Source organism: Ceratosolen solmsi, unplaced genomic scaffold, assembly GCF_000503995.2.
Source record: "Ceratosolen solmsi marchali unplaced genomic scaffold, CerSol_1.0 scaffold47, whole genome shotgun sequence".
Taxonomy (NCBI): Eukaryota; Metazoa; Arthropoda; class Insecta; order Hymenoptera; family Agaonidae; genus Ceratosolen; species Ceratosolen solmsi.
Window position 1 is genome coordinate 4,569,479 of NW_011948419.1, and position 12,223 is coordinate 4,581,701.

The 12,223-nt window shown below is 21.5% G+C and overlaps 2 protein-coding genes across 2 annotated transcripts; one reads left to right on the forward strand and one right to left on the reverse strand.

Annotated features, from left to right (window-relative positions):
- Positions 1-4,914: 4,914 nt before the first annotated feature.
- Positions 4,915-6,703, forward strand: LOC105360580 (GTP-binding protein 10 homolog). Its single transcript, XM_011497521.1, has 4 exons — positions 4,915-5,011; positions 5,122-5,425; positions 5,799-6,017; positions 6,094-6,703. Exons 1-4 carry the CDS (start codon positions 4,964-4,966, stop codon positions 6,693-6,695), a joined length of 1,173 nt encoding a protein of 390 aa, XP_011495823.1. The 5' UTR covers positions 4,915-4,963; the 3' UTR covers positions 6,696-6,703.
- Positions 6,704-6,819: 116 nt separating this feature from the next.
- Tcs4 (Threonyl-carbamoyl synthesis 4) lies at positions 6,820-8,725 on the reverse strand. The gene is made up of 5 exons (XM_011497788.1): positions 8,443-8,725; positions 8,057-8,315; positions 7,852-7,980; positions 7,227-7,583; positions 6,820-7,125 (listed from the first exon to the last, which is right to left on the reverse strand). Exons 1-5 carry the CDS (start codon positions 8,667-8,669, stop codon positions 6,820-6,822), a joined length of 1,278 nt encoding a protein of 425 aa, XP_011496090.1. The 5' UTR covers positions 8,670-8,725.
- Between the last annotated feature and the right edge of the window lie 3,498 nt (positions 8,726-12,223).

The following is a 12,223-nucleotide window of genomic DNA, read 5'->3' on the forward strand; positions in this document are numbered from 1 at the left end:
TACAATTTATCAAATTTAAATTAAATTCAGGAATTTTTGCATTTTAATTTACTATTTTAATTTTTTTAAATATGGTTTATTTTATGAGCATTAAAAAATGAGCGTAACATGAATGTAATTTTATCAAATTAAAACAAATATTTTTTTGGAATGAAATCGATTCGTTCTATAAATCAAATTCACGATTGGAGGCATTTTAATGTCATCTATTGTTATCGATTTATTTTTCAATAATCTATATCTATATTTCTTTTTATTTTTAACAAAATCATTATACGCTTTATTGTTATGTACTGTAGCCGTTTATGTACTCAATGAATTCATATATTTAAACTAAATATGACTAAGATGAAGTTACGTTTTCGAAATGCACTATGATAATTACTAATTAAATACAGATTTGAATTTGTTGATTAAATTATTATTTAAGTTATAATTTAAAAAATTTATCATTTTATTTCTTAATATAACTTATTTAAATTAATATAAGTAGTACTTTTGTTCACGTACTAACTGGCATTGCTGTATTATTTAATTTCTAAATGTTGAATTTTTAAACTCCAAGAAGTTTAATATAATTATGTAAATAGAAGATGTTAAAAAGATCGAATAAAAATTAATTCAATTAGTTTATAAAGTTAATGTTATAGGATTTTGGATAGTTACTTCATATTTTTTAATGTATAAAATACAATTCACTTTAAACATATGAGTGTTGAATTATTTGTCGAAAATTTTATTTGAATATGTAAATGAAGTAGTAAAATTCTTATAGTTTTCAATTCATATTTAAATAAGTATAAGTATGTGTTTATTCGATATTCGCAGGAGATATATAGTTTTCACAATTTCCATATCTAATTAACGAATTATAAGACATAATAAGATCGATTGATATTACTATTGTTACAGCTGAATAAGAAATATTACTTATATCTTAAGTTAGAAGGAATGAAAAACCAAGGTGAGTTTGTGTTTGACATGTTTATCTCACATCTTTCATAAACGTACGTAGTTTGGAATCCACCAGAAAGTCAAGCAATAGATACTTGACTTACTCCGAAAAATATTGGGATCCGTCCTCCAGATAGGCAGACGAATTAATAGATCAACTTCTAATACCGATTATGTCAACCGTGGGCAAAGAATAAAAGGAAAGAATTGAAGCTTAAACATTTTTTCTTTATAAAGCGGCCGCGCGAATAGCGATTGTTCTTGAGACTGAGGCCAAAGAACGGTACTGCACCATGTTCACATCATCAGTCGCGTTCAACATTGCAACCCCGCTAGATTTAATTTTAACGCATTCCTCCTCTAGTCTTCGGATACATCTATAAGTTTGAGAGGCGCGCACGTGCAGCCCCCGGCAATCGCGGTACTTCCTTCTCTGCACCCAATACCATTTTTCTTTACTACTGACAGTTGTAGAATAGTTTGTTTTAATTTAATATCTATCACATTGTGAAAAGAAAAAAAACTTATATAAAAATTTCGTCAATTCAGAATATTAAATAAATATTAATTCCAATGAAGAAATGTTTATTTCAATTTGTTAAAATCAATATAATAAATGTCAAAACATTATGAAATTCAATATCTAACAACTGATGCTTAAGTTACAAATATAACTTTGCACTAAGATTATGCTTCGTTGAAATCATGATGAACATCCTACATTAATAGTCTTTCATACTGAGCAAGATTTCTGTTTGTAAAATGTTTCTTTTTTTTTTATTCTATTCTATTTGTATTTATTTTAATTCTTTTATAATTCTTTTTGAAGACAGGTTCTACTAAAAAATTTATATCTTTTTCTTTGAGTATTGCTAAGTATTATAAAAGAAAAATTATTTCTAATCGTTACCTTATTTATAATGTTATTGTATAATTAGTATAACAATCAATATACAAATTGGCATAGTACGGCAAATATGACAATAACAACACGCACTACATGATTAGTTAACCACACATTAGTTATTATAAGATTTAAAATAATTTAAATATGATTCACTGCTTGTTATTAATATTATTGTACAAGCAAAAAATAAAATAAATTAAAATATTAATTTACAATAATGAAAATAAATTTTTTTGCAATTATATGAAATTTTTTATAGAATTATATATAGAATTTCACAATAAATATAATGTGTAAATTAAAATATATATCCGGATATATATATATATATATATATATATATATATGTACAATTTTAATTATTTTCCGGATATCTGAAATTTGATTATTCATAAAACACAATAAAATTAATTTGAATTTTTAAAACATATTAGTGAAAATGGTAATTGTAAAATTTTAATTGAAAACATTTGATAATTTATTTATTTCTTCTGATAAATATGAATGCATACATAAAATTAGAATTTGTTAATTTTCTATTTATCTTAGTTACTTTTTGAATGCATTAGTATTATATATATATACATTTATGTTTTTAAAGACCTCAACGATAATTCAACGTTTGCCGTATTATTTATTCTTATTGCTCAGAAACATGAGATTCCAGTATACATACTATTCGTAAACACTTTAGTTATTATGATAAAACTATTAAAATCAAGAAACATACAATAAAAGTGTCTATAGGTTTGTATGAGTTTCTAATAAATCTAATTTTGAATTATTGAAGTGAATTTGAAAGTATTTTAATACAAAAAACCGTGTAAATATTCATTGAAACTAACTATTTATACAATAGATTTGTTTTTCTACATAAAATTGATGTATGAGCATATATCAAACATTATTGATATTAGTGATTGAATGATTTTTATTAAATAAAATATCTAGATACATCATCTTTAAATTAAGTGATAAGGCTCACAAATGTTTATTTTGTCATTTCATAAATTGATTATGTATAAAAGATATTAATTTACATATGTAAATAAAGTACTATTAGGGAATATGATAAAAACATTCAATAAAGAAAAACATTGAAAATATACAAAAAACTATACAAAGCCAGTAAAAATTAGTACACAAATTATGGTTATCGAAATAAAAATACAATTTTATTGTTGATTTTTTAATATAATTTTTTTTACTATATTTTTTGACTATATAATTTCTTTTTTTATGGAATTTAATAAATTAATAATCAAATTCTTGAAATTATAAAAAGTACTAGTATACTAATATATATTATATTAAACAAATTGTTTCTATTGTAATATGTAAGTATGTGGAAATGTTTCGCTTGAAGTATTTCATAAAATTATTACAATAAATAGGATAAAAAATATTTGATGCCTATGAAAATATAAATTTATTAGATTAAATAATTCATATCTTTGTCGAGAAATTGAAATAAAAGGTATAAATAGTGCTATGTATTATGCTATATATAACAAATTATATCTGGGTATTTCTAAATTTAATTATAAAGTATGTTTATAATTATAATTATAATAAAATAAATATCAAATTTATATAAATATTAAAATTTTAAGAATACTGTTCATTTATCATATTTAGGAAGATTTATCATATTTAGAAAACATTTTTAAGATTTCAAATTTTCTAAACTGTAAAAATGAAATATATGTTCTTTGCTATATATTATATTTTTAAATTTTCAAATAAGAAAATCAATCTTTTATATTTGAATATTTGAAAACAGAAGAAATACTTTATCACTTATTTTTTAAGTTTTACTATCGAATTATGTATTGATATTTTATATTTAACATTAAGTTTTATATTATATTTGTATTTATTAAATATATTATTGAATATACATTAAGAAAGTCTATTATAATATATTATTTATTAAATTTTATTAATATATGTGAGTTAATAGTAATTTTTTAGTCACATAAAATATATATTTATTGAAAAAAAATTATGAAAAGAGATCTGTTATGTAAAGATCTGATGTAATGATTATAGTTTTCGATAAAAATTAATTTTGATATCCATTTGATATTTATTTTTATATACATTTATATTTATATTGTTGCAATATTAATTTATACAAATGATTGGAAATTTGCTCTACATAATACATAATTAGTCTATAATTTAAAATTTCATCAGAAAATCTTATTGAATATAAGAAAGAAAATATGTAAAATATAAAAACTACCGATGCAAATAATATTTTAATCTTTGACACTAGAGTACTTGTAATATATATATTTTTGTTGTCATCTATTCTTGAGTGATTTTAGTACATATTATATATATGAATGCTGTGTTTGTCGTTTTCTTTTATTTATATTTTTACTAATTTTTAATAATATTAGTTTACTAGTACGATTCAATTTAATCAATTTATATATTTTTGATTTTTTGTTTTTTTTTCACATTTGTATTTTATTATAAATTTATATATTTTTAATTTTTTGTTTTTTTTTCTCATATGTTTGCGCCAATTTTGAAACGCATCTGTCTTATTAAATTTGTTCAATATTTCTATTTAATATGTGCATTTCATGGCGAACTTTACTCTCATTTAAACTTTTTATATATTTGTCTTCAGATATTGACTTAGAAATATTCATTTAAAAAAATTATTGATCGAAGCATACGAACGAGAGCAATAATATTAAATGATGAATCAAGCTATTTTATACAATACGACAGAAACTTTATATTTATAATAACATTAGATTTACACGAAGTACATAGCAAACATTACAAATTTAAATTAACGTATTACGTTTATATATTTGCATTTCTGGCCACCTGGTCTATATAATTAATGATATACATATCTTCTAGTAGGCATATATTATTTCTATGGTACAAATAAATATTTTCCAGTTGAGATATCTATTGAAGTACAGTGGCATGTTTATATTATTAATTTCCATTTAGTACATTATTACTTTTTAATCAATAAAATAAACAGTATAATGAAATGAAAATTCAGAAAAGAAAATGTTAAAAATAATTTTTTAATTAAAATTAATTTCTAAATTTTTTTCAGACAAAAAAATGGTTTATCTTACTTGTATTTTAGGTTATGCTAAAAAGAAATCTATTGTGAGTATATTTTTTAGTTATTCAATAAATTGAGTACAATTTATATTACTTTTCGTATTTTAGTACAATTTATTATGTATTAAAAAATTTAAATATTATCAATTTAATAGCCTATGAGAAATTATCTTATGAGTGGATTCTTTGATAAACTTCGATTTCACATAAGAGCTGGTACAGGAGGTTCTGGATTAAGTAAATATGGTGGTAGAGGTGGTAGAGGAGGAAATATATATGTGAAATCTAAAGACAATGTTTCATTAAAGGATTTATCCAAATATGTAAGAAATAATACAATAGTTGCTGGTACTGGTTATGACAGTTCCAAACATGGATTATTGGGTGCAGCTGGAGAAGATATAATAATCAATGTACCTGCAGGAGTTATAGTCTACCATGAAGATGGTAACTTGATAGGTATAAAAATTTAAAAACATTTTTTATTTAATTTAATTGTTTTTAATAAGAATTGTACAAAATATATTTACACAAATTTGTAACAATTAGATTTCAATGATTTTCAACTCATTATTTTAACATATTAATTAAATGGGTATTTATTATGTGTTTTTTATATTAATTTTAAAATACAAATTGTTTAATAACAGAAATTAAATTTAGTATTTTAAATAATCTAGAATAAAATAAAATAAAGAATGTATAATAAAATTGCATTAAATGTTTAAAATTAATAAATATAATTTATTCTAATTATAAAATATTTTATTTTAAGTATTTATTTATTAAGTTTAACATTAAATATGTAATAAATAATTAATAAATGTTATAGGTGAAGTAAATGAATGTGATAAAAAATTGTTAGTAGCATTAGGAGGAATTGGAGGTTGTGAAGAAACAAATTATACAGGTCAAAAAGGAGAATCTCATAGTATAATTTTAGACTTAAAATTAATATCTGACATTATATTAGTTGGTTTTCCTAATGCAGGAAAAAGTTCATTGATACGTTGTGTATCAAATGCAAAACCTAAAATAGCTGCATATGCATGTAAAAGATTTTTATTTCTTTTATTTGTAATATCATTTTATTATACTTCATACATGTGTAATTATATTATTTGTAGTTACAACTGTAAGACCTCATCTTGGAAAAATCATGTATGATGACTTTCGGGAAATTACAATAGCAGATTTACCAGGACTTATTGAAGGAGCTCATAAAAATGTTGGAATGGGACAGAATGTTTTAAAACATTTAGAAAGATCAAATATGTTACTGTTTGTCATTGACATTCAAGGATTTATATTAAATTCAAATCATAAATGGAGGAATTGTTTAGAAACTATTTTATTATTAAATAAGGAAATAGAACTTTATAAGCCAGAATTATTAGATAAACCTGCTATGCTTATATTAAACAAAATGGATACAGAAAATGCTGAGAAAATTTGTAACGATGTTTTACCAAAATTGAAAAATTTAGAAAATTTAAAAATTGATTTTCCAGAAAGTATGTTTCCTAAAAAATGTTTAAATTTTCAAAATATTCTACCAATGTCTTTAATTAACAAAGATAAACATGAAATTGCTGTTCTCAAAAAACTTATAAGAGAAAATTTAGATAAAATAGCAGAGTTAGCAAAACTGGAAGAAAATGAAGCAATGAAGGAGGAGTTAACAAAAAAACTAAAAAAAGAACTTAAGATAACTACTTCATTTCTTTAAATAAGATATTTTATAACTATATTTAATAAATATTGTAAATAAAATTTTATTAGTTATTTTTATAGTATAATAAATTTATATTCTTTTTTTTTTTGTACAATATAGTTTAAGATTATCAATGGATCTATGATAGTAAATTATTAAATTTTATTTTAAAACGATACCTTTCTATATTTTTACTTTTTACAATATCACACCAATCTTCGCCAATAAGTGATTTTCCTTTAATATCAAGTTTATTTATTTCATCTCTATTTCTTATTATTTCTATATTAGCCATATATTTTTCTATGCCATTCCATGCTATCATGACTCCATTGTCTGTACAAAGATTTGGAGGAGTTCTAATTAATTTAAATCCTCTTTCTAAACAGAGTATATCCAAAGCTTTAGCTATAAGGTTATTTGATGCCACTCCACCAGAAATAATCTATTATTAATTTAAACAGTTATATAATTCGGAAAAAATATATAATTACAAGACAAATTAATTAAATAAATGAACAAATATCTTTTAAATATAGTAAGTACCAAAATTTTATTATTCTCAGGAATAAGTTTTTCATTTTCAACAAATTGCATTGCTCTTTCCAACCTTGTACAAATATGTTTTATGGTTGCCATTATAAGTCCAGCACATAGATTATTTACTCCTGGAATTATCTCATCTAATATGATATTATATTTGTCTTCCTCTTTATCGATATGATATGTGCTTGAACTTGTTAAACAACTAAAACTAAAATTACAGTTTCTGAAATGCACTAAAGGTGTAGGAAAGTGAAACTGATCGGGATTATCTGCTTTCATAGCAGCTAATTCAATGGCTTTTCCACCACTAATATTTGAATATTCAAAAATATTTATTAATTTTAATCTTCTTGCAACCTACAATAAAAATTTATTTTTAAATTAATCAATTCATACAAGTATTTTATATAAACATAATATGAACATATGAATATGTATTATTTTAGTTTAAAATATGTATTATCTTTATAAAGCTGTATTTTATGTTTAAAATATATAAATTTATGAATTTCTATATCTTTGAATATTAATTTATACATTTAATAAATTCACTTTTAATAAAATATTTTATAAAGTTTTATAACATTATGAATTAAATGTATATTGAATTATTACAAATAAATACCTTATCAAAACATTGACCAGGTGTTGCATCTATAGTTTCACCAAGTAATTTAAATTGATTCACAGATTGTGCAAGAACTATTGAACAATGGCCTCCTGACATAAGAAGAACGAGAAATGGAAAATTCACCTACAAAATTAATTTCGAACTTGTTTAATTAATCTGAAACAAATACAGATACTTTAAATAAGAATTTGATAAATACTTTTTCATTTAATCTTGCTGTTAATGCATGAGCTTGCATGTGATGAACGGGAATAATTGGTTTATTATATTTGCTTGATAACTTTAAACTAAAATTTTTTCCAACAACTAAAGATAAGGGTAAACCGGGTTCTAATGTTATCGCAATTGCATCAACGTTGTTTATATCAATATTTGCAGATTTTAAACATTCTTGATACACACTTTCAATATTTTGTAAATGCAAATCTCGAGCAACTGCAGGGTCTATTCCACCTTCTCTAAAAATAAAATGTTTCTTAGACTTTAATGTATTATATTGATTAAAAAAAAAAAAAAAATATATATATATATATATATGTATCTTTCTTATACATATATATGTATAGTATATACCAAATTAATTACGGTAAATGAACATGAAGTTGTGAATTAAGAGCTTCGCCTAAAATCTTGCCATTACTATCAACAATTGCCATACCAGTATCATCGCAACTAGTTTCTATGCCTAAAATAATTGCTGGATTATTTTTAGAAGAAAAATTCAATTTTGTCACAATATTTGAACACTGATTATAGTAGTGCTGTTTAACAAATTTGTTGGAAAATCTTATAAATTTATACACCTGTGTCATTTTCCAATTTACTGGAATACAAATTTAAATATTGTTCATATACCGAAGAAAAATTAATTCAATCATTGAAGTAATTGATAAAACTTTACTTTTAATATTTCATGTAATTACATATAAGAAAATATTTTATAATTACAGTTCATGTATAAAACTATAAAATAGTGAATAACGTATGTACAACGTGAGTTGTATGGTTAAGGTTAGGTATGGTAAGAGTTCGCTTTGCTATTATAATCACCCAGCAGCCAAACATTACCATTACGAAAAAATAAGACGATTCAAAAGAATAGTACTCTAATATAAATTTCAAACAAAGTTGATTAATAAAGTAAACTTCTATTTTATCATTTTATATCTAAAAAATTGCTAAATGCAGAACTTATTTTACTAATTATATTAATTTTATCTACCTGTAAAATATTGATTTTAGTTTATTAGTAGAAATCTATTTGTAATCAACACTTGATTGTTATATTGAAACTTGATTGTTATTAAAGAAATGTAAATATTATAATTTCCACATTCGTAAGTATAATCCTAACATTAATTACATGATATTCATGTTTAATATAAAAAAGTATACTAGGCATGTTTAAAGGGAGTAATCGATTTCATAGTATTTAATTTTTTTTTTAATTTTATGATTAAATTATCTTATAATTCGACTGAATAATTATAAAATATATTTCCATTTACTAAATTTCAAAGATCCATATTTATATATACAAGATTTTTAATTATATAGATTTACTCCAAGTTAATAGAATAGTTTTCTAGTTAGATACTGGTTAAATAGAAATCACAACTTGAATTTGTACGTATGTTTTTCTTAGAATTTTAAACAGTAATATTCTCGTATAAATTAGTACAGTTCTCTTGAATAGCATATCTATAAACTTTTTAAGACTTATGGTAACTTCAATCAAATACAAATAATTTGTTTATCATCAAATTCAAATACAGTTGGTAAGTAAGATACGAAATATTCAAATTATCTATGTAACCAAAAGATGGAGCTAGTAGTAATACCGATAATAGCCAATAATTATAAAGATATTTATAATAAATATTATAATATAATAAATATTATAAACATTTACAAAGGAAAAATGATGAAACGCATTAATGGTAGAATAATTTCTTCTATTGATAAAATTTTATCTTAAGTTTAATTTATATTTAACTAGCTTCGTTGTCTTCATGATTACATCAATCTTATTTTTGAACGAAGAATACGGAGGAATAAAATCATTAAATTTGAAAGTATACTATATTTGTGTAATATTTAATTGTATGATTGACAAGCTCATAAAGTCTAATCTTAACTCAAGTTATTCTAGTTAAATGCAATTGTTCCATCATAATACTTTAAGATCTGGTAAACTTGCGAGTATTATGAATTACAACTATTGATGAACTACTATTTATTTTACTAAATTATCTTTTGTGATTTGTCACTTTAGAAACATATGCTTGCTAAACTAGTCACAGCGTATATCGTTAAAACTAAAAATTTTGGAAATTGGACTCCTTTTTTACCAGACAAACTATATTTAAATAATTTAAATAATACATATAATCAAAATTGTACATATAGTCAAGTATAAAATTTAAATTTTATGTATACATTTAATCTATATTTACATTTTTTAAAACTATTATATAATATGTAATTTCGTGTATGTAATTATATAATATTGTTTATTATAATCGTTTATAAAATATTACACCGATTCTCTTTAATTAAATTCGGCTTATAATTTTGCTATAAATTTACTTTTTATACCTAATCCTGAATAAAATTGATTCTGAAGTTTTTCTTTACTATTTTTTACTATTTCAAGGTTCAATATAGATGCTCGATAATTTCAGCGTTTACATTAGTATTGGTAATCCTATTGTTATCTTCCATGTATACGGATGTTATTTTAATTTTTTATAATCTTTGCTAGATGGAGTCTGATAATTCATTCTTTCAATTGTAAAATCTGAAATAATAATTTGCACTACAATTTCAAAATCTATTCTTAATTTAATTAGAATAATGCCTTAGGTTATTAAATATTACACTGATCGCAAATGTAAATATAATAATGTACTAAAAATGCTACGTTTTAGATTGTCGAGAATAAGCTCGTTATATAGTATATTATGGATTCATTCGAATAATTATATCGTACAATTATAATAAAATAATTAGAAATGAAATTGAATGATTTTTGTAGAATTTGAAATTTTTTAATACAATTTTCTAGTTTCATATTAGTAACAATCTTTTTAATTAAAATGATTTAATATTTTAATTAACATTATTTAATTAAAATAGATAAAATTTATATATTAATAATATGGTATAATAAATTTGCAACCATAATAACGAGTGTTCAAAGTAAAAGGTTTATTTATAATTATCAAATAGATAAATTGCATGTAATCATGTTATTAAACATGAAAAGATTTATTATTCCAAAATTTTTGTATTATTAAGTATTTATGTACTTATTAAATATATTAACTGATTAGTTCGAACAAATAAATGTTTCTTGTTTCAATAACTTCATGTTCAGTAATAATTATAAGCCAAATACCTTATTCAATTATTCAATAAATGATTGAATAATAAACATTTTTATAGATTCCATTTTAAATATATATGCATGTATACACGAGCTCACAAGAAAAATGTTAGAAAGTTGAATGTCTTTTAAACATATAAAAAAAATAGAAATCTTCTAATGAATTAGCGAATATTAGGATTTTATCAATATATAGAAAATTTAAAAGTTGCCAGTAAAATTAAAAGTATATAATTTTTTATTATAATTTTCATGACACTTTTCAAAATTTTATTATATTATTAATAGATAAAATTTTATAAATATATATATTATTGAAATTTTTTCAATTTCTTTATTTGAATTTCGTTTTAATTTTAATTTCATTTTTAAAGTGAAATTTTAATTTCTCATTTAATTTAATTTTTAATTGCATATTTAAATTTCGTGTTACAGTGCAACAAATTCTTATTATCAAAATATTTTAGATTAAAGATTCAATTATTAATTTTTTTGTAATAGTCAATATAATTTATATGTTAAGTATTATCAAACGAGACTATATAAATAAAGTAAAAAAAATATCTAAAAATTTTCATTTCTATGTAAAACATTTTCCATTAATGAAAATACAATTTTAAATTATTGATCGAATGCTCATATACAGGAATAATTTAATCTTCCTAATTTGTGTACATTATTAATATTTTACTAGTAGAAATCTTGAATCGATGAAAATGAGATTCATGTAAATTTTTATTAATAAGAATTATTTTTACAAGATTAAATTTTTAATAGAAGTCATTATTATGAGGTTGAATTACTATTGCTAACTATTTAATACTTTTTTCATATTAAATTTAATTTTCTAACAGAATAATTTTTCAACTTGTATATGTATATTAAATATATTTAATTTAAGAAAATATTATAAGTATATTAATTACATTGAATTGGAATTGATTTTTGGTAAAAATTAATATTTACATAATTTTTTTT

What these genes read in the sequence shown, in the direction of transcription:
- LOC105360580 (XM_011497521.1), top strand. Translation starts at nt 4,964, where the DNA reads ATGGTTTATCTTACTTGTATTTTAGGTTATGCTAAAAAGAAATCTATT. An exon ending in ATGCTAAAAAGAAATCTATT is followed by an intron (nt 5,012 to 5,121) that starts GTGAGTATATTT and finishes TCAATTTAATAG; the next exon opens with CCTATGAGAAATTATCTTAT. An exon ending in TGAAGATGGTAACTTGATAG is followed by an intron (nt 5,426 to 5,798) that starts GTATAAAAATTT and finishes TAAATGTTATAG; the next exon opens with GTGAAGTAAATGAATGTGAT.
- Tcs4 (XM_011497788.1), bottom strand. Translation starts at nt 8,669, where the DNA reads ATGACACAGGTGTATAAATTTATAAGATTTTCCAACAAATTTGTTAAA. An exon ending in CAGCAAGATTAAATGAAAAA is followed by an intron (nt 7,981 to 8,056) that starts GTATTTATCAAA and finishes TTAATTTTGTAG; the next exon opens with GTGAATTTTCCATTTCTCGT. An exon ending in CTGGTCAATGTTTTGATAAG is followed by an intron (nt 7,584 to 7,851) that starts GTATTTATTTGT and finishes TTTTTATTGTAG; the next exon opens with GTTGCAAGAAGATTAAAATT.